We start from the raw sequence: 22,905 nt of genomic DNA, 5'->3' as shown, positions 1-22,905 counted from the left end.
CGTGGGATCATTCTTTCAGATTATTTGCACTGAAAGTCAATGTTGAACTTTTGAATTACTTTGGTGATTCCCACTTATATTCGTGTATACTGTATATCTTTATTTTTATTATTTACATTAGACACTTCAATTATCTCATGCACTTCAACTTTGACAGAAATGTCCACTGCTTTCAGGCTCCACTCAACAACTGACACTGACCGCAAGCAACAACTCTGCTCTTACTTCTTAGCAACTGACACTAAAATATCTGTAGGGCAGTTAAACCAACAGTAGCCAATAGCTTTTGTCTTTTGCTCCTCAACTACTTTCAGTGCCCATACATACTGCAAATTCAACAGCCAACAGGGCTAGAGTTTAAAATGTTAAAATACTGTCAGTTGAGCTTCATCCGACTTGAACTGCCTCAGTCTCTTCAAGATACTATCATGAACTGGTTCTCAGTTCACACAAAAAGAGAAAAGGGTGGAGGTGAAAAATCACAATTTATTGAATAATGCTACTTACAAAAAAAGAAAAGAAAAAAAGAGATGTGACCAATCATTACACCGGTGGTGTAAGTAAGTACCAAGGTGAGTGAAGAATAAGGCAGGTGTTTGAACTGGCCACTTTTGAAGGCTTGCTCTCATTTGCCAATTGAGCTAGCTTGGTAATGACCTGCCCACTTCCTGCAATAGGAGAAAACAAAAACAGGCCAAGCCTATACACAGGAGGGGTCATCTCAACAGTTCAAACCCTTACAGTGCTTCTACTTCATCCATAACTCACATTCAACATCTCAGTCGAGAACCATTAACATATTGGGTCTTTCTAATTTGTTAACAGGTCACATTTTCAATATAAGCTAGCAGGATTGAATTTTCTTAAACATTCAAATTTTTTCTACGAACAAAGTTTGACTAGAAAGATGAGAACTGGACAGACAAAACATTATTACTGCAATTGTTGCTTTGTCTTCAAAAAACGTGCACAGTATGTATGTGTCCGATCATCACAGGGGCATCACAGATAATGTAACAGCACATTGAGCCCAGCAGAGGCCGACTTCAGCACAAGAAATAAACTCAGTCACTCCCTTTCAGCCGTTGAGACACAGCTGTGAGCTCACAACAACATCAGTAAACACACGACAGTAGCTGTCTTGAGGTTAACATAATACACCGGAACTTTTAACCATTTATTGAACGCAGAACTTTTTCTTTTTTTTTAAATAGAATATTAACCGACAAAGAACACTGACGACAAATTAAAGTTCAGAATATATATTTGAAAGGCTGTTTGCAATTTGACTGATTCTATTATTATCACACACAAAAATCCGAAAAATGGGTTTATAAATTCACAGTATTCGTATTACTATTATTATTATTATTATTATTATTATTATTATTATTTAAACAACTACTTTCAACGTACATTACTATATGTTGTATTTGTTCGTTACGTTTTACTTGAATTGAGCCGTTTTATTTTTGAATTAACGAGTCACGTCTTGGAGGGCCATGTCGGACCGAGACTACCTTTCCGGTTTCTCTCGGTGGAGCAGGTCACTCCCTCCGTACTGTCAGCAGCTCTGCGCGGCGCAAACTTGCAGTCACACTGAACTAACTTGACAATTCCTTCCGTCTTGCAGGTTTTTTTGTTTTAAGCGATACACTTTTTTGTTCTTTTGTCGTTATGTGTTAAAAAGTCTGAGGCGCGCGCGGCCCGCTGTTCACCGGGTGGAAATACCGTTTTTAGTTGTAAAGCAGCGGGGGGAAATGTCCAGCTGAGGATTGGAGATCCTGAAAACCGCAGGGCCTGTGTTTTGTAATGATTGATCAATACTTCGACAATGGCGCAAAAGGTAAGCCCGGCAACTTTCCTCGGCTGTTTTAACGTCAATCCGGGTTTCTTGTTTCCTTTCTGTGTCCCCTGACAGCTGCTTTTGTACGAATAAGGCGGGCTGTGGACTCGTAGAAGACAGTTGTAGTTTCTCGCAGTGGGTTGTGAACACTTCACTCGATAAGCTTCATATTAAGAGTCAGAAACTGTTCAATAATCCGGCCAAGAAGCGTGCAATGGGTGCTTACGACACGTTTGTATGCAGTAAATAGGGTTTCTTTGCTATACATGGAAAATGTGCCTCATTAAGAAAGTGTCTTGTGACATTTTACTACCTTTCCAGTGCGGGTCATTTCTACCTCCCGTGGAATTCTGGGAAATGTAGTCCTATGCGCGTGTGTATGGCTCTGTTCATTCTGTACAGTGTGCATATGTATGATTGGTTGGTCGTTAATTTTCACCATAGATTACAAATAATACAGTTGGTTTAAGTAGTATTAATACATGTTTTAGAGTTACTGTTGGTATTAATAGCAGCCTATAGGAGGTTTACTATTCTAACAACAGGGAATATGTGGGTGGGTCATTTTGATTACAATTCTATATTTGTGGTCAAAACAATTTACATTAAATAAATAATATAATAATCTAGTCTCCAGAAGTGATGAATATGCAAATATTCTTAATTTGACAAATTGATCTGCTTCAACAATATGTCTCATATTTCCCTGAAAACTGCACTTTCACATCACAATTGTTAAAGTTGCATATTGAACCAGGATTGGTTTCCAAACTAGTTGTGTTAGGAAAGGTACTTTGGTACGCCTGTTTGAAGTCAGATTAAAGGTGAGCACAGAGAAACCTTTCTTCATCTGCAGTTGCATGTAAAAATACCTTTTTATTATCAAACTGTTAAAGGTCAGAAATCCAAGTGAAGTAACAATAAGTTAAACACCTTTTTAGTTGGTGGGCGACTTAAAATTGAAATAACCTACAAATCCACATCAGGCCATCACACTAAGAGGGTCTATCATCCTTTACCTAAGTAGACTAAACAGAAACAAAAGTGCTTTCACTAGAGAAAAAATTATAACTTGGTCTTTGAGTCCTTCTGTTTTGTAGTTCCTGTTTGAAAACATTATCCACTCTCTCTCTCTCTCTCTCTATATATATATATATATATATATATATATATATATATATATATATATATATATATATATATATATATATATATATATATAAGATACTTGATTAACCCCACAAGGGGGCATTTTGTTCTTAACTTCTGGGAGGTGTCTACACTAAAATAGCTCTCTGATTAAATAGCCTTGAATTCCATCTAACTGTTTAATGAACACGTTAGTTAGATAGTCTGTGACGTTGATACTGTTTTGATAACATACTTATATAACATACTTATATAACATACTATAACATACATACTGACTGCGGAACTGACAATTTAAGTGAATTTGGATAATCAAATGCGTGAAAAATAAAGAGGCCTGAGCCTAAAAATTACCCTTGAAGTCAACTGTGAAAAGCAAAGTCATATTTAGAATAGTTTTTACACTGTTACTTCTCTTTGTTGCGTGTATGTGTTGGTGTGTGACATGTGCGAGCCACAAGGGAAGGGCCGATTTGTAGATGTGGGTCAGTGGGAGAGGACCTGCAGACTCCTGTGTTAAACTGAACCAGGTAACATGATGGTTCTGGCCTTGTTTTTGGTTGATACTAGTGTCTAATTAAGAGTCAACATAACGTGAAAAATACGTGAATAACTAGTTTGGCCTGTTTCACTGAATCTTAATTTAAGTCCACAAGAGTTAGAAGTCACAAGACCCAGAGGGTGATATTGGGTGTGTTGGTATATGTGTGCACATGCTGATATCTGTTCATGTGCTGTCTTCATAAAAGTGTTCATCAAACATGTCATAAATTGTGTGTTTTTTTTTCTTGACTGTGTTCAGGTACAAGTTTTATATGACTTCTCTGCTGAGGCTGGAAACAACGAGTTGACAGTGAAAGAAGGAGAGACACTTACTGTCACCAATCAGGTAAATCTTTACCATGTATGCATTTGTATCCATATCCCCTCAGCACAGGATCCCACTGCTGCTTTAGTTGTCTTTTTTTATTTCAGCTTGTTTATAGGACATTTTAAAGTGTGCTTTTTTTTTTGTTGGTGGTTGTTTTAAATCATGTAATCATATTTGGATTAATGTCATTTTGGATTATCTCATTAGATTATTTGGAATGAATCTCAACAACCAAATGAAAGTGGAAAACAAACAAAAAGTAGTGGTATTTTCTGCTTAAAATAAAATTATAAGTTAGCCATAATAGTTGTGTGTGTGTGTTTTAACCAGAAAATAGTGTTCATGTGACTTTTCTGCAAGATCGCTATCTCAAACGAAACAGACCTTTAAAGACCCAACTCACATGATCTCAGGCTGAACACAAACAAGGAGTGTCACAAACGCGTAGAGAGGAAGGAAAAAGAGTAAACATGATGTCATTACAGCCTGTCAACAGTGCAAAGGTCACTCACGGTGTGCTGACCTGCATAGTTTTCTAATCAAAGTCGGTTTCAACCAATCAGAGCCTACTGTATGCGGAAAACAGTCTCTATTTTTTCTTGTCTAAATAAACTGACTGTGGAGGAATTTGTCCGGGGAGCTTTCAGTGTGTTTACAGATACTTAGGAAACCTAGTTATTATCACCTACGTGAATAACATGTTAATGGTAAAGCCAGTATCCTTAATTGCAGTTGTGAATTAAGAGAAACACAGCTTCAGTAACACAGCTATATGTTTTAATATGTATTTCTGTGGCAGCAGGGATCAAGGGAACATCAGAACTTGTAGCAATGTGTCCCTGCATCAACATTTATAAGATTTATAGAGAGACTGAGTTTGTTTCTGTGGGTGCATAATTCACAGCATCGAAAAAGGGTTAGCTCTCTCATTTTTACGCTCTCTGTCCTTTTGCTCTCATCCAAATGCTCCAAAACTACTGGCGGAAAGAGAGGAGAAATCCGATTACTGATCAGCTGAATGTAAATGTGGGTTTTAGAGTAATCGTGCGTTTCATCACATTCTCAGATTTTCTTTTAAAGGAAATATTTTTTTGTGTGCTTGTGATGCAGACACCTACTCTGCTGGCCTGAGCCTGTCATGCTAACATGTTGTGTTTCTCTATTTCAGAGTATTGGAGGCGGTTGGATTGAAGCACAGAACTCCAGAGGGGAGGTTGGACTGGTGCCAGAGGACTACATCGAGGTAAGATAGACAGTCTCTTAGTGTAAGTTAGTGAACCACAGAAAATAGAGCCGCAAAGCCATCTGCTATCAGGGTTTGAGGTCATGATGCACAACATGTACTACATCAAAGTTCAACCATTAAACATTTCAGTCTATCAAGGCCTCTATATGTTAGATATGTGCCAGTATGCTCAAGTATGGCTTTCTCCTTTGACTGTGAACTGTGGTGCTCACTAAAATCACAACAGGATGTGCCTTCTTCATGGTTTTGCTGATTAGACTGTTATAGTGTGTGTGTGTGTGTGTGTGTGTGTGTGTGTGTGTGTGTGTGTGTGTGTGTGTGTGTGTGTGTGTGTGTGTGTGTGTGTGACCTCATCACGGGTATATGATTCACTCTGAAGACATTCAGAAAGAGACACAGAGAGTGTTTGATTTGAAGTAAAGTTTCTGACGTCTATTAACAGTTTAGCCTCACTCTAAACAACCACCTCTGCAACATCTAACAATGTAGTGTCTGTGTGTGTACAAGAGAGATTGATATTATCCGTCCGCTTTACATAGCGAACAAGCTCATGTGGATGTGTGTGTTTGTCTGACCTTAAGTTACCTCCCCAGCTGCCCCAGGCCCAGACTGTCTAGATATTTTCCCAAATCATAAAAAAATAAATACTGATGACAAGTACACTTGTTACTTATGTAACATCTAATGAAAAACATCAGGGCACGGTCTGTTTTTCAAGCAACAACTTTCTGTTTCATTACACTCTGCTGGCAAAAATAAGATCTGCCAAAAGAAAAGGATGAACTACAAACATAGACAGAATAATTAAGTGTGGTATCTTCACATTGACAAGTGGTAAAGCAGATTGAAATGTGTGCATCTAATTATTACCAGCCAGTGTTTTCACACTTTTGATACACTCAGAAAGTTTAAAACGTTTGCCGGGGAATGCCAAGGAGACACGATCACATTACCTCAGAAGAATGTATCTTTAAATCATACTGGAATCGCTGAAATTGTTCTAATGGGACTGTTTTCTGTCTCTCCCTCTGTCTTTCAACTTTTCATTTGTAGTTTGGTCATCAGTTACCATCATTCTCAGGAACTGCAGCCCCTACTCTAAGTGTAGGACATGTTGCAACTGCAGACTTGTCCATCTTTGATTCCTTCGCTCCTGCAGTAGCCCCTGCAGCAGCCCCTGCACAACATCAGGTAATGCGCTCACCTAATGAAGGTTTGGGTACATTAAATTATTACTGGTGCCATATCAAATGCCTGCTCTTTGGCTATTTACTGACGTTTAGTCAGAGTTGTAGATTAATGTACAACCAAAACCTCTCTAAGCTCAGCGGTTCAGACCCGTGCTGGAGAAGTAAGCGTTAGAACCTGCAATGTTGCCGTGCACAGAGCTCCTGCCATGATCCCATGTATCCACTCCAAAGTATGTGTGACGGGGTGATGTTGAAGAAAAATCTGAAAGCAGAAGTGAGTGATGACAGAGCTTTACTGACATCGTGTAGCCTGTGTGATCCCCAGATATGCAGAAGTGAGAACAGCTGCCGTGGAAGATATTCATCATGGTCATGTCATTTATAACCAACACAGGTTTTAGCTCTAGTGAGATAGAACCAATAGGAAATACGCTCAATGAAAACGTTAGTATTTAGCAGGCAGGAAGTTCCACAAGTATGAGCATACTGCTGGATCAGTGGAAATTTGGGCACAGTTAGTGCTTGAGTCAAGGCAGGAAATGTGTCAGCTATTATCCCTCATGCTCTTTGTCTCTCTTTCTCTTTCCCCACTCACTCTCACAAACACATCCACATCCAGCATCACTTTAACTCATCCCATGCTGAGTGTAAACCTCCACTGCTGGCGGTTTGTGTTGATGTCACCTTCTTCTTCCCTCAAGGTGGATGCTGGGGGCTTAAGTCCCCAGCCGGACACCCCCGACACCCCAGTTTCCCACTACCTTTCGTCCCCTGATGAGGTAACCGCCACGTAGGGGTGGTGGATGAAACCAAGTCCTGCTCCCTCACCCGTTCTCGGCCCCATACCCCCTCCTCTTTAATTGGTCTGCTTTGGCAAATTCCCCGTCCTACTCCCACTGCCTGTGAAGAGCATGATCTCACCCTCTCCTTACACCTTGCACTACCGTGCACACATGCCCGTGCACACTCGCACGTGCACACTAGCACGTCACCAATCGACTCCCACGCACTTTATCTCAACACTATGAATCGGCACTACAGTGGAACTTTAAAAGCTTAAAGATCACGTATCTCACATATAATTGACTAATCATCCCACTGACAAATCATCAGACCGGAACACAAACATTTACTCCATGATAATCAGAAACTCATGAATAATCTTCAGAATTATTTCAATGCCATTTTGACTGTTGTATTAAATGTTATTTACTTATGTGTAGTGCAGGTGCTGCTAAATCTGGAAAATGCTGCTGCTGAGTGTTGGTCCTCACTGCACTGCTGCGTTCCTTTGTCATTGCAGCAATGGTTCTGTATGTCTGTGCATTACGTGGTGGTTTAGGTGACCCTGCACTAGTTCTATGTTCAGGCAGCTCATTACTTGGTTAGCATTAAGCTAACTGCAACCTACATGAGGCACACATACTCTCTGCTGCATGCCTATGCCTACATGTTTTCATAGCGGTTTAGTATGTCGGCCCTGCAAGCACGGCATGCTGTTGCATTTTTAACTTAAGTACGTAAGTACTGTAAAGACATGAGGCTGGTAGTGTTTTTGTGTGAGTGTGCATAGTCATATTGTCGGCGATTGTGTTTATATATGCATCATTTTGTTACTGCATGGGTTCAGCAGCATTAACAGACTGCACTCTGAACAAATTCCCTGTTAAGTCTGCGTCATGTGTTTGAAAAAGCATGTTGTTAATGACTACTGTCAGCTTCTCATTATACAGACTCCAAACTGGACTGGACTCTACTCTGTGTTGTCGCCTCTCCATACTTCATCTGTCATTCTTTCGTCCCTCTCACATTTCCTCTCTCCGTCTGCTCCAGGCTAACGGTAATGACCCCTGGTCGGTGTGGAATACGGACCCCTCAGGGGGCTCCAACAATAACTGGGCGGCCAATCCAGAGGGCACCCAGACTGGGAAGAGTCCCGCTGACCCCTGGAGCACCGTATCCCAGGGCCACCCTCAGGCTTACCAGGGCCCAGGTAAGAACAGCTTCTCAGTTAGCAACCATGGGGGCTTGATATTAGAAACACAGTATGTGTAAGTACAGTAAAAACACTGCCTATGACCATGTACTATTTATACATTGTAAATATAATTATTCTAGTTTTACTTGCACTACTCACTACTGTTATTCAAAACCTCATGAGAATTTAAATCAGGAAATAAAGACTACGCTTCACGTATGTCATTCTAGAGGGCTTCTGCTTTCTTATCATGTTGTCTCCTGTCAAATGTTTTTATGTTTTAAATTGTGTATTTGAATGTAAGATTTCTGAAGTAACAGACATAATGATCCAGACAAATTAAATAGAGGTGCTAAAAACAGGGATTACACCTCTACATTGTGATTGCATCCAGGCATGAAAGGTCACACACTGTTATAGGTTTGCATCACAGAGCAATAATAGAAAGACACATCTTTCTACTCAGAACTGTTTCCTGTCCTTCAACCTAACGTGATACTAAGTGAAATACCTCGAGAATACACAGCAACCCTCTAATTTGACTATGGGTTTATTATTTTCAAATACTATTTCATCCATTTCTTTAAAGCTTTGCAATAACTCTCAGATGTGGTTCTGCTCAGTTGTCTGTATCTGGTCAGTCCCTCCACAGAGACAAGACAATCAAATGACTGAAAAGCTATCCTCACTCATGACTCAGAAGGACAAATTACTTTTTACTACTCCAGTTGTTATTGTAAAAACAGAACTGGGGGAACAAATGGCACGGAAAAGAATTAACAGAATTTTCCTTTCTTTCCCTCTTGGCCAAAGACATCTACCCGTATCCGTACCTTATCGATTACACAGGTATCCCGTCATTGTATGGTGGAAGCCTTTTCCAAAGTTTTGTGAGTGTGTGTGTGTGTGTGTGTGGACTGGCAATAAATACCAGAAAATAGTTTTAGGAAATGACGTAGAGTTTTTAAAGCATGCGTGTGTGCAGCATTCAATTTGTATCTTGATATTAACACAATTAACTTAATTGTGATGTGGTTGACCTCTGAAAATGAGTGTAACTGGATTAAATTGTACCTCTGGTACATGCGGCGTATTCGGGAAGTTAAAATTAACAACGTGACAACGTTGAAATGTTTGACTGACTTTTGTTGTAGTTGGTAGTGTTTGATGATGAATTTCATAATGAGTGAGTTCTGTCTCACAGCATGAAGACGAAGAGCAGTCACAGGTTGAAATTGAGAAAAGGAGGACTGAAATTAAAATGCCAAAAAATCGGATTAAATTTTGATCAATAATGCAGTGATTGTGTTTTGGATTTTGAAGGCGGATGTAATCCTTTTTTAAAGTGCACAGCTGTTGAGAAAATCATGCTATGCAAATTATGTGTCACGTTTTTAGGGATAGAAATTAAGAGTTGGTTCCCATTGAAAACCAGGTTCCAATCGTTGGCTGTTTATTTGTATCAGCTGTACTTGCAGATGCAATAAATAATTCTACACCGGGCACATGCTCTCTGTTTAATATTTGAATCCTTGAACACTTTTAAACGAACATCACAAGATCAAAGTGCAATATTTGCAACTAATTTGTTTTGCGTAATGCTGGCAATGTTATGTAGATGGTAATACACTTGATAGAAATGCACGTCATTCCAGAAATGCAATTTCTCTGATCACTAATAGGCGACTGCGGCATGCTCTCAAACTGGTGCAACTGCATCCGTTACCTCTGGAAAATTCTCTTTCTAATTTAATTTTTGGGACCACAGAGTAAGTCTAAACTGTATTTTTCAACACAAATAAATAGGAGTAAATAACTCTAATTGGACTAAGTTATTCCAACATTTAATCTACTTTCAACAATATTATTCAGACTCTTGCTGCAACACGCAGTTGTCTCTCTATCCACCACAACAGCGAAACAATTAAGAATTGGTCTAATTAACAGAATGGATACTTTTAACGTTTGTCCCCGGTGGCGGTTGATTGATTTAATAGAGCAGAAGCTGCTGTTTGTATCATTTAATCCAGTGATTTTCAACCACTGTGCCGCGGCACACTAGTGTGCCCTGAGAGATCGTCAGGTGTGCCGTGGGAAAATGTCCAATTTCACTTAATCGGTCCCCAAAAATATTATTTAGTTGCCGAATACCACATTGTTTCATTGTTGAGTGTCTGAGCCTGCAATATATTGGCTGGCCTAGTAAATAAATACTCTTCCATGCCAGTAGGTAGCGCAATAATTTCCTACCAAATATGCTGTATTATGCTACAATGTGTGACATGTAACTTTTTTTGGTTGTTGGTGTGCCGCAGGATGTTTTTATTGTAGAACATGTGCCGCGGCTCAAAAAAGTTTGAAAAACACTGTTTTAATCTTCTGCAGCATCGATACTTTTACAGTTCCTGCACATTTACACATTTTACAGTCGGTTGCTGAACACAGAGTTTGTACTTGCTGTGCCTAAAACACAACCATGTGTGCATGTATCTGCTCTCAGGAGCGGAGGATGATGAGTGGGATGACGAGTGGGACGACAAGTCCACTGGAGGTTACGCCGAGTCAGAATCTGGAGATGGTGGCGCGATGCAGAGGGGAGGAGCTCATGCGCCTTCAATGAAAATCTCCCTCAACAAGTAAGATTTACTAGAGCAGTAAGATATGAGGCTTTGGAATCCTGAGTATTATAGAAAAACGAAGAAGCAGAACAGTGTGGATGGTTCTAAAGTTGTTAATCACTGGGTACAATACAGCACACCATAGCATCTGAAACTCAAAATATTGGGATTTAAACTATTTGAAATGCTTTGTAATAGGATTAAGCTGATGTGCTTCAGCTAAAATGTTTCTTTAAGTTGGTTTATTTCTTTCAGGAATGTCACCGTCACTCCCAATATTCTCTGTACACCATTGTGGTTAATTTCCAAATTTTTCTTTGAGCAGGTTTCCTGGGTTCTCCTCCAAGTCTGGTCCAGAGCTCTACCTCTTATGCAAGCAGCTCACTAAGAGCAAAGAGAGGTTACCAATCTATGTAGGTTTTATCTAAATATCCATACAAATTGGTTGTATGCCATAAAATGCAGAGTAGCAGGTTTCTAAACCTTGCGTTTTATGCTCAGGTAGGAGAAGTTGGTCCGGTGTGGTCTTACCCAGAAACTCAGCTTGACTGTGTGGTGGCTGATCCCAAGAAAGGCTCAAAGATGTACGGGCTCAAGAGCTACATCGAGTACCAAATCACACCCAATGTAAGTATCCAGTACCGCCTAATCATTTTCATGTTGATCTCAGTAAGATATAAATATGATAAAATATGGTTAAAATAATGATACATGTTTTTTACATGACGTACAGTGCTTATAATTCCATGTTCTTGGTTTGCAGACCACAAACCGACCTGTCAATCACAGATACAAGCACTTTGATTGGCTGTATGAGAGGCTTCTCGACAAATTTGGGTCAGCCTTCCCCATCCCGTCTTTACCAGACAAGCAGGTGACGGGTAAGTGTGGCCAAGACTTAAAAAAGATGAACATTGCTAAAGATAGCATGAATATGGAATCTTTTCTGTGCACCCCTCTATTCCAGGGCGATTTGAAGAAGAGTTTATTAAGATGCGTATGGAGCGGTTGCAGGGCTGGATGACCAGGATGTGCAGGCACCCCGTTGTTTCCAGCAGTGACGTATTCCAGATTTTCCTCACCTACAAGGATGAGAAGGTGGGCTATTTCTCCTCCAGTTCTTCTCCTCTCTCCTTTTGTTCCTAAAGGATTTGCAAGTATTTTATTATTATTAGTGCTTAATTAAAATCATGTATTGGTACAGGACTGGAAGACAGGGAAGAGAAAAGCAGAGAAGGACGAGACAGTGGGAGGGATGGTCTTCTTTACGATAGAGCCTGAAGCTGCGGACTTGGATCCTGTGGAAGTGTGCGTTTCATCAAACGTTACTCAAAACTGAAAAGACTCAAAAAGGCACCAACATGAATTGCGCACCTGCATATGGTTTAATGTATGTAAAATGTGTCCCTCGTCCATAGGGAGCAGAAATGTGAGCAGTTCAGCAAGTTCACCAAAGCCATGGATGACGGGGTGAAGGAAATCCTCACAGTGGGCAACGAGCACTGGAAGAGATGTACAGGCCGTACGTACACTATCGAGCACTGAAGCTAAACGTTTTAACACACACAGGCCACACCTTCATTTTGAACTGTAATTACTGTTTGTACCATGAGTGGTTCATTATGTTGAGTATTTTGTCAACTTAAGACAAATCCATTCATACAGTGTGTGTGTGTCCTCATGTTTCGTTTCTTCCCCTCCACAGCGTTGCCGAAAGAGTACCAGAGAATCGGCAAAGCCTTCCAAAACCTCTCGTCTGTCTTCACCAGTAGCGGATACCAAGGTACAATAGTGGCGACAAATATGACCCGTGTATTCATCGTAATCGTAGCAGCTGACATTCATTATGTGAAAGACTGTTTTGAAACAAGTTGGCACACGGACACTGTTAAGAAGCACGTTGATGACATATTTTAACCCCTTCTCTGCTCCAGGCGAGGCCACCTTGACGGATGCCATGACGGCAGCAGGAAAGACATATGAGGAAATAGCTCAGATGGTGGCAGAGCAGGTTGGTCCTACTATTTAGAAATATTTAGTGTTTCCATCATGTGTTTTTTTTTTCTCACCCCAACAACCTTTACTTCTACCGTCCTGACAGGGGTGTTGAATGTGCTGCACTTGTTTTCCGTACAACGCAGTCGAGCAGAACTTGAGTTTATTTAAGACCCGTTTATCAACCACATTGTTTTGTGTTCACTCTCTAAATAATCATTATATCTCTCAATGTCTGTGAACATTTCCTGCTTGCAATCAGTGTTTACATCCTGGTTGTGGCGTTTTAATGGCCACTTTAACCCAACGCCCTGTCCGGGATGCCTGTATCTGTAAAGGAAGAAGCCACCGGCAAACCTGTGTCTAGTATTTCCTAAACGTTGTTTTGACCTTCTATTTGTGACTTCTCTGACCGTTCTGTGTGGGCTGATTGGTATGGTGTGTAATACAATCAAACTTGGGCCTTTTTTGATACCCATGCAGCTTCCAGAGGAAGGATTCATCTGGTAAGCGTTTGCTGCTCCAGACAATTTTTGTCAGTGTGACTGTAGAATTGTTGGCTTTAGTTTAGCTGTGCCTGTGGTCGTCCGGACACGGATGGAGCCAAACTTCTACAACAATGCAGTGTATCTGTTGAATTAAGGCTGCAAACAGCTTCCACTTGATATATTCAAGGATACGGCAATAATGTAGGTGTTTAATTTGATATCCATATATCCAGATGTACTGCAGGATACATGGATATAGCAGCTTTAATATTGTTGCCTCTTCTATTACTACATGTTTTGGTCATATGACAGGAACTCTTTTTTTTGTTTTGTGTCTGACTCAGTGAACTGAATCAGTGGTCCCTTAAAGCAACAGTGTGTAGGATTTAGGGCGGTTTATTGGCCAAAATGAAATATAATATTCACAATGGTTTTAAATTCATGACTAGAAACTAAGAACCATTGTTAGAATGAGGAGTTTGTCTCTACATAGGGAGCGGGTCCTTTTTATGGAGTCCACCGTGTTGACCGCTACATTTCTACAGTAGCCTAGAAAGGACAAACCAAACACCGACTAGTGAGAGCCTTTCGCGTTTCTAAGCTACCTGAAGGCCACCGTAGTTAAACATATATTGGTGAGCTGAATGGTATTCAGTTGGATGCAAACTGCAACCTCACCACTAGATGCTTTTAAATCCTATACACTGCTCCTTTAAGGAGAATCGTCACTATTATACAGCTTCCTTTTTTTTAGGCCTTAGCCTCTTTTTTTTTATGCAGTTTGGCTGTTGTTTTAAAAATTTTCTTTGGGAAGTTACTCCGGTGAGTAAATGTTTCCCTGTGTTCTTTCTTATCACTTCACATCTCTGATATTTCCTGTTTTTGATTTTAAGTTACATTTTTCTGTTTTTGTCTCTGTCCTTCTACCTTTGCTCCCTTTACAGCCCAAGAAAGACCTCCACTTTGTCATGGAGACCAACAATGAATATAAGGGTCTTCTCGGATGCTTCCCTGACACCATCGGATACCATAAGGTATACTGGGAATAGTTACACAAAGGCGTTTAAGAAAACTAATTTAATGGGGTGTCTCATTTATATACTGTAGCTTCAACTTTTAAGCTTTGCCTTTAGTAGTTTTTACTAAGTAAAGAAACTGCTTGGACACTACTAACTCCAAAACTCATAATTGTCCATGTTTGCATATATAATTAGTATAATATTATATAATAGTTTAATATATCGTTTGCTTTCTAAAACGGTTATATTAGGATGTTTTGTTCTAGCTAAAGATGCTTCAGTGACTTCCTGTTCACATAGTTGATTGCTTTTTATTGGACAGCTCTACGGATGTTTCCTAGCTGCTAATTTACACATTGTGAAAGTTACTAGCTACGACATTCCTGAAGTCAAATTATAGTGCAAGTAAATTCATTAGATTGCTAATTTAGACTGTAGCTAGTCATAGTAGCTGGTGGAACCCAGTGTGAAAGAGACTTTGTCCTTCACCTTATCTGGTTGCAGCTGAGTTAAATGGTCTTTTGTCTTCATCCAACTATTTGTAATTCCTGCAGGCAGCAATAGAGAAGGTGAAGGAGGGAGACAAGCTTGTGGCCGCCGGCAAAATTACGCCTCCAGACAAAGTCACTATGGCTAAACGAGTCAGCACAATGTCGTACGCGTTACAAGGTAACACTCACTCAGAAAACATTGCAGCGGTGGAGTTTTTTACCGTAATGTGATATCTGATACCTGGTTCCCCCCCATTGTGTCTCACAGCTGAGATGAACCACTTCCACAGCAACCGCATCTATGACTACAATAGGGTCATGCAGCTGTACTTGGAAGAGCAAGTCAAGTTTTACGAGACGGTAAAGCATTTTCATCGACCATCTATCAGAGTAAATTGGAGTCTGTAAGAGTCTGTGCTCGTTGTTGCCGTCTCACCTGTGGAGCGGCTGCGTGGTGCTCACCGGCCTCTGATGTGAGCTTTCTCTTCTTTTGAATCTACAGATTGCTGCAAAACTGAAACAAGCACACGGTCAGTTCACGACTATGTGAATGCAACGATCTGCAGTCTCGCACTACAAGACAAGAAGAATTAAACCAGCTCAACATCCAAAATATTTTCCCTTACACTGCGTTCCTTTCCCGCCATTCAATTTAAACTTAACTTCTCTCTTTCTTTCGCTCTTACCTCATCTTTTTACTGCTCATGCAAACAGTCCCAGCTCGTGGTGTTTCTTTTGTCCGCCGCTCTCAGAGGTTTATAAACAGTTAAGGAGCATGTGCAGCAGCTGAAAAGGCTTTGACGCTTTCTTTTTTTTTTGGCCAGCAATGACAGCGGACCAAGACACGTGTTGCACACGGCCTTTCCTCCGTTCAAGGTCTGTGGCTCTTGAGACAGGAAGATAACACCATGAATTGCACATGGCATTGAGTTTCTCTAATGTGATGCAAGTGAAGTTTTGTACAGCTGTAGGTGCCAACATGCCTGTGCTCACATTATATCTACTTATTTTAAAGCAATACTCTGCAGTTTTTCCATGAAGAAAATTATAAAGGAAAGGTTTTACACATGTTGTCTGCATGGTAACGTAACACCCAAAAACCAAAGCTGTCCTCCCCTCGGTCATTCGGGACAGCAGGTGGAGGGATTTCTGAATGCAGCACTGTCAACAAATCAGAGCTTTATTGCCTTTTCCTCAGCAAATATTTGACTTATTTTTGCCTCAGTACTGTTAACATTTGAGAGAGTCCGAACATATTCGGTAAAAGCAGTGGGGAATTCCTTTTATGAATCCATAGTCTTGAAAGAGCCGTCAAAGACGGTGTGTGTTCTCTGGATGTCCATTGCTGGCAGGCCCTAGCCCCCTTTTCTTCCAGCACTTCCTCAAGAGCTAACAGGAAGCTCCACCTCCTTCCAGTCTTTCCCCTTTTAGGAAAATAGAAATGGTTGACTTAGCTGCCCCCCAGGCTGCGTAACATGACACTGCAGTTTACATATCGGGTTACGTGACAAAATGTGGGATAAATAATACTCAAGTTGGGGTTGATTATTTTAATGGGCAGTAAAGTCAAGTTAGTAAATTTAATACCTCCCCTGCTCTCCATCCCACTTCTCCTGAAGAATATTTGTCCTTTTTTTTTGTGACCCAGATTATGGTGTTTTATATGAAGATGTAACGGCAACGTTAGCTGTAAGAATATGTACTAAAAGAACGGAGCCATGGATTACGTCACGTATGCAGTTTTGCTTTTCACCAGTTTTCAATCAGTCTCTAATCTTGTTCACTCTGTTTTCTTATCACTTGATACATGAAAAATATACATATATAAATATATATAGATATTATATCTTACCTATCAGGTGCTTCTTTTTCACTGAGATACTATTTTATGTATAGGAGTATTTGCAATGCAGTGTAACTCAAAGAGGAGCAAAAATTCAGTTTGATTTATTAAACAATGATTTGTACTCATTGGGAGTTTGTTTCTTTGTGTGCGTTTCCCAAAGAAGCCTTGTCTTGTTCTCCGCATGGTTAAGAGTGCAACACACTACGCATTCTCTGACTTACTCACAGTAAAGCCCTTCTTTGCTTTTGCAGATTCTTGCGTAGAGATGGATGGGAATGAGAATGAGTCGGCAGCCTGTGTGAATAGTCAAAGAGTGTGTTTGTGCAATTTGTAGTGGAGGAAGTGAAAGAGCCCTTTTACCCCACATTCAGCTCTCGGCCCCCATCAGGTGCAGCTGGATGTGTAGGCCACATAAAGTACAGATCTTGTACACCAGACAGTACATGCGTTCTTGTTGTTTTTGAGTGTACTTGTTCTTGTGTCTTCTGGGCTTCGTTGGAGCTCGGACAGCTCGTTTTAGTTTACTGGATGCCACAGATAAACAGTAGTATGTGTACTTTATGGTAAGAGTTATCTTTTATTTTCACCAGTCAGAAATGTTCCTCAGCAGAATGCTCTTTCAGAACTTGTCTTTTGTTATATGTAGTGTCATTTGTCTCACATTTCATATATGTTTATTGTACAATCCATACAGTATGTATACACAGTCCTCATATAACACATCTTCTCTGACATACCCTATACTGTGAGAGTAGCGCTTATCAAATCCAAGGGTTATTTTAGCTAATACAATACAGTGTTCTGATGTTTTAGTATTAAAACATATTTCAGCTCAAAGATTTTACACAATGGATACACAACTCATAGTGGGCTGAAAATTCAAAATGAATGAAATTGGATAATAGAGTAATCATAAATATACAATAAGTACAGACCATATGCAGATAGTTTAATAAACAGTTTCATGTGCTCTTCCTGCCAGTTGCACATGTCTCCTCTGGGAGCCCCTCTCCTCTGTCGACACATCATGAGAAAGTCCTGCTTTTTGTTTTTTTGGCTGTGTTGCTAATAGTGAGTCAAGTATTGATGTATTAAACTAAAAGTACAAAATACAAGTAGAAAAAAACGGAAGAACATGCTTCCTGTGACTGAATGAAAAATGTTCGTGTCCCGAAAAGAACTCCACAGTAGGTTGTTGCCAAAAAATATGCAACACGAAAAAATGTCCGTTTTGAGAACATCGAGCATATACCAGTCACTTGCACGTACAGTGCTTCAAAAATAGCTGGAGCGAGGCCATTTTCGTCGACATAAGTGACCTTCAGTTCCTTCTTCACTGCGGCGTCCCCGAGAGATCCCCACGTGAGCCCTCCTGCTGGGGTTGTTCCTGTTTACCACCTGTTGTCATGGTGACAGTGGGTCACGGTGACAAACGGGTTCGGAAAGAGCGAGGTCGGATCATCATGCTGACTTTGCGTAGGGAGTAATAGTCAGAGTCTCTCCAGGAGTACCAAACGATCCCATCAGGACCCAGCGGCCCCCGGCCTTGAGGGGTGTAATGGCCTCCCTGCAGGATGAGTAAACAGGAGTATAGTAAACCTTCTCCTGACTTTTAGAAGCATAAAGTGAAGTCACGGCTGCCTGTGTACCCTGCTTACCCTGTAGTAGACGCCATTAAGGTTGGTGTAGAAGCACTGATTGTACCACCATCCGCCATGGGAGATCTCAGCGCAGATGTTGCCACTGTCTGGGGTGCTGAAGCCCTGCTTGTCGTGGTACCAGCTGAAAGAGTCCTGCACCGTCCCACTGAAGCCCGACACATGGAGACGGTACTGGTGATCCTCATCTTCCACACTACAAACACATAAACACATACACCAGGTAATTAGATTGTGGTGTATGTTGTTTTGCAATAACACACAAGTAAGTGCATGTGTCGGTCAACTGTTTGTGTACTTGTGCACGCTCCCAACCTGAAGCTCTGGTAGAGGGCATGTTTGTGCATGTTGCTCCAGTCCTCCAGGTCGATGCGGAGGCTGTAGTCTCCCTGGGTGCTCAAGTCATGTATGTGATTGTTGCCCAGCCAGAACTCAGAGTGCAGGTCCCCAAAACCGTCCCTGTAGTCCCTCCAGTTGCGGTCAAAGCTCAAGGATCCATCAGCACGCCGCTGGATCACAGTCCAGCCACCACCTGAGGCAAAAAGAAGACGTGACACTGGAAGGGAAAGCATATGCTGAAGGAGGGAAGACAGGACCACAGTAACCCTGGAGTCGATACTCTCATGGACTGAAACGTGGCATTCCCTTCTGTTTTTGTGCATGTTACTCACCATCTGTGTCCATATCACAATAGACCTCCACAGGCACGCCGGCCAGTGATGGCACCACTGTGTAGAGACCTGATCTCCTCACTCCATTGTAGTATATGGAAGCACAGTCTATGGGACAGTTCCTCACATGCTCTGAGGAAAGGGAACGGGAGACAGGGTCGCGAAGGAGTAAATCAACAAGGTGGTGTTAGTGCCCTCTGCTGGCAGATCATGGGGCACAAGACTATTTACTGTTAATGTTTCTGAAAGTGTACCTGAGTGCCGAGCTTCTTGAGCGCTCATCAGCGGGTTGGGATGGAGGATGTTGATCAAGCACCCGGGGCTTCTTTTAACTTTATCCACCAAAAGAGTCAGATTATGGAGGTGGTTCTGAACAGAAATATAGTGAAACGGGAGAAGCATCAAAAACCACCCAGTGCACATTTCACCTGAAAGTGAAATAGCATTATACTCATGATAGGTGTACCTGGAGGTCTAGGATCAGGGTGCCCTGAAGGTGCAGGAGGGTGGTGGCTTCAGTGTAGTGATGCTCCAACTCATGAAAGCGCTGCTCCAAGGAGGTATTTAAGTGGTTCTTCTCTTCACTCTGAAAACATACATGTAAATAGGCAATCACAAGCATGCACACAAACCAGAACATAGGCAAAAACTGTGATCTGTATAAGAAACCCTTTATAATGGCCTGACATATTTGTCTGTTACCTTTACCTTAACAGCCACTCTTCCTAGAATTTACATTTGTCAAGTCTATTTCAATACACACATTGAACCTCAAACATGTCTCCCAGTTCTCTCGAGACAAAAGGGACGAGCCCTCTCTTATAAACCCTCTCTATTCCTAGCCTGGACATAGAGGATAACACTAACTCCCATTACCACCAGCCCCGGTGCCCTGTCCCCTGCCCTCTTCCCATGTACAACACATCCGACACATGAACCCTCTCCAACATCCACCTTTGGCCACTGACCCGTGCAGCTGAGAGTCTGTGTTTGTATAGGCTCACTGCCTGAGCACACGAGGCAGCACGTGGAAGAGTAGGAGGCTAATCCTGTTAGTGACTAAGGTCAAGGACATGTTGGGGGGAAGCCAGCTTGATGACCAGGCAACACATTACACTGCAGAACTGTACACAGCCGATGTGTTTCCTGCACGGAAATATGGAGCAGGCAAGTATTTGTAGTCGTTTCACCACGATATTTAATCAGAGTATAATAACAAAACTTGGAAAGTGTACTCCTTCCTTTCAAATGAATAGTGAAAGTACATATTTAATTAAAGCACATCTTTATTTGAGCTAATATTTATGTCTCTCAACCCTAAAGGCCGCCGAACAGAGGAAATAAAAATTAAAAATAAATATTTAACAAAAAGTCTGGCTCGGAAAAGTTTAATTTAATGTCACAGACATACATGAGAACAGAATAGCTTTACTTTTCCAAATGAGGGGAAAAAGGAGCAGTCACATTGTTACAACATCCGGTGGACTAAAGCAAGCTCTCAAAGCAGTTGAAAGGATTGGTGCTGATACTTGACCCAGGTCTGCTAAGTCGATATGGAGATCTCACCTGCAGCTCGAGGACGTTGATGCGGTGCCGGTGGTTTCTCAGCTCCTCCTGCAGCTCAGAGATGGTCTCCTTCAGCGCCACGATCTGCTGCTTCCTCTCCTCGTTCTCGTGCAGCCAATAAGAAACTTCGTCCGTGCAGCGGAACATATCCGGGCATTTCTGCTCCTCCAGCTGAGGTAGCGTGGCCACCAGCCGACACATCCCATCCTCCATCACCTGACAGAGGACAGACAACTTTTGACTTCCAGACCGGCTGTTGCCCAGCAGGGGCATTAACATATCTCCCCTCCCCTCACAGGCTATTTTATCAATAAAAGGTCTTAAAAATTGATTTTCCATAAAGTCTACTTAATCCTGATATATGTCGATGTTGTGATATTAGATTGCATATACACGACAGAGGATTATATCCTTATCACCAGTGCTTATTTGTAATAATAACATGTATGCCACAGTTTTTTGGCAGTTGATCACACTAATACAGATACAGTATTTAAAGACATGATTCTGATCATCGCCATCACTCTAGTTATTTTCAGATTCATATTTCAAATAAAAAAATAAATACTGTGAAATATAGTATGATCCAATTTTGGGGATTTAATTTACTCAAAAGTATATAAAGCAGTGGAAATTAGCAACAGTTTGAACGTAATATTTTAAATAACTGTCCAAGCCCCAATGAGGTAAATGTATTACATGTTTTACAAATAAAGCACAAATTTGAGGAAGGTCCAAAATATGAATACAGTTTGCTAGAACAGAACTTAGTTTTTTTCTTTTTTCCAACTAAACTAGTTACCTTCAGATTTCAGGCCTGACCTCTACATTGGAAACTGAACTAAACTAGCTGCAACATGGCCAAGTACATTAGTAAAATGCTACTTGATATATCAATATTAACTATCTTAAATTGTAATGTATAATAATATCATCAGTTACAGATTCTGGAGAACAAGTACTTTTTCCATCACTGTTTCGTGCACGATTCTTTAGTATTTCTACTAAATTCCTGAAGTGTGTGATGCTTTCACAAAGTATCTCACACTTCTCCAGAGTAAAAGGAGGGAACAGCCGCTCATTTAGAGAGCAGCCCTCTGCCATGTGTTCAGGGTGTTCTCAGTGAGTACCTGGTTAGTGTACTCCCCACACTGGGATCCCCCGCCATTGCGCTGATTGGTAGTGTTCATGCCGTCTGCCTTGGCCTCTGGGAGCAACACGATGAGGATACAGAGAGCAGAGCACACGCTCCAGCCAGGAGGGTTGGTTAAAGACAGGAGAGACATTGCTGCCACCTGGTTAGTCTGTCCCTGCCTTGTCAGTGTACGCGAGGACGAGACACAGGAGTGTGCGCTTCACCATGTGAGGCTCTGCTGGCTCTCCCTACAGGGACAGAAACTGAGAAAATCAATATTTTATGCTCGTATAGAAGAGTTTTGCCAAATTCATTAAGCCATCAAGATGCATTTGGCATACAAAGTCCTTTCTCTCTATCTCTTACACACTTTTGTATGAGAACATAAACCTAGGAAAGTGAGATTAAAGAAAAAGGAAGGTCATCCCGTTAGTCTATCACATTACTGTAGTAGGTTCTCAGGTAACTCAATTATCACACACACACACACACACACACACACACACACACACACACACACACACACACACACACACACACACACACACACACACACACACACACACACACACACACACACACACACAGCTTGCCTACGTCACTTGTTCTTAATACCAAACTGAGATTTTGACTAAAGCTGAATTAGAAGGCATGTAATAGTTCACGTCTTTTAACTTTTTAAATCTTGCTTAATAACAAAAACATGCACAGATACATCATGACAGAATATGATATTGTTCTCTAGAGAAAATAGATTGTTACTGTCCTGTTGTAGAAAGTGTAGTAAATGTTTGTCTACTCACCCTAGTTACAGACCGGCTTCTACCCCGTTCCCGACCCATTTCAGGCCGAGGGGTTCTCTCCATTTTCTTCTTCTCCTTCCCTATATGTCCTTCTGTAACGATCTCTCTCTCTCTCACTGTGCCTCATGCTCTTCCTCTCTCCCTCTCAGTGTAGACATCTTAGTGCCATAATCCACTTCTAAGAGGATTCACAACAACCGAGGGATGGAGGGAGGCAGATAAACAGGTTGATAATAAAATGATTGATAAAAGAAACATAAGAAGAAAAACAGCTTTTTTTCAATCTACATCAATAACCATTTATTTCATAATACAACTTGAGTACAAAACAACTT

The 22,905-nt window shown here is 41.1% G+C and overlaps 2 protein-coding genes across 2 annotated transcripts; one reads left to right on the top strand and one right to left on the bottom strand.

Annotated features, from left to right (window-relative positions):
* Positions 1–1,732: 1,732 nt before the first annotated feature.
* snx9b (sorting nexin 9b) lies at positions 1,733–16,863 on the top strand. The gene is made up of 19 exons (XM_079214627.1): positions 1,733–1,846; positions 3,798–3,884; positions 5,035–5,109; positions 6,166–6,303; positions 7,004–7,081; positions 8,136–8,295; positions 10,781–10,916; positions 11,224–11,315; positions 11,404–11,525; positions 11,662–11,779; positions 11,866–11,996; positions 12,103–12,206; positions 12,317–12,420; positions 12,604–12,681; positions 12,833–12,909; positions 14,326–14,415; positions 14,955–15,069; positions 15,160–15,251; positions 15,394–16,863. Exons 1-19 carry the CDS (start codon positions 1,835–1,837, stop codon positions 15,439–15,441), a joined length of 1,857 nt encoding a protein of 618 aa, XP_079070753.1. The 5' UTR covers positions 1,733–1,834; the 3' UTR covers positions 15,442–16,863.
* Positions 16,864–18,157: 1,294 nt separating this feature from the next.
* On the bottom strand, positions 18,158–21,918 carry LOC306734870 (fibrinogen-like protein 1; the record flags this gene model as incomplete). Its single annotated transcript, XM_079216275.1, has 8 exons — positions 18,158–18,304; positions 18,396–18,591; positions 18,711–18,927; positions 19,067–19,198; positions 19,321–19,435; positions 19,533–19,652; positions 20,633–20,848; positions 21,763–21,918. 8 exons carry the CDS (start codon positions 21,916–21,918, stop codon positions 18,158–18,160), a joined length of 1,299 nt encoding a protein of 432 aa, XP_079072401.1.
* Between the last annotated feature and the right edge of the window lie 987 nt (positions 21,919–22,905).

The sequence above is a fragment of the Taurulus bubalis genome (assembly GCF_910589615.1).
Source record: "Taurulus bubalis genome assembly, chromosome: 3".
Classification (NCBI taxonomy): domain Eukaryota; kingdom Metazoa; phylum Chordata; class Actinopteri; order Perciformes; family Cottidae; genus Taurulus; species Taurulus bubalis.
Note: the sequence above shows the minus strand (reverse complement) of the source record. Positions and strands in the feature narration are given on the sequence as shown.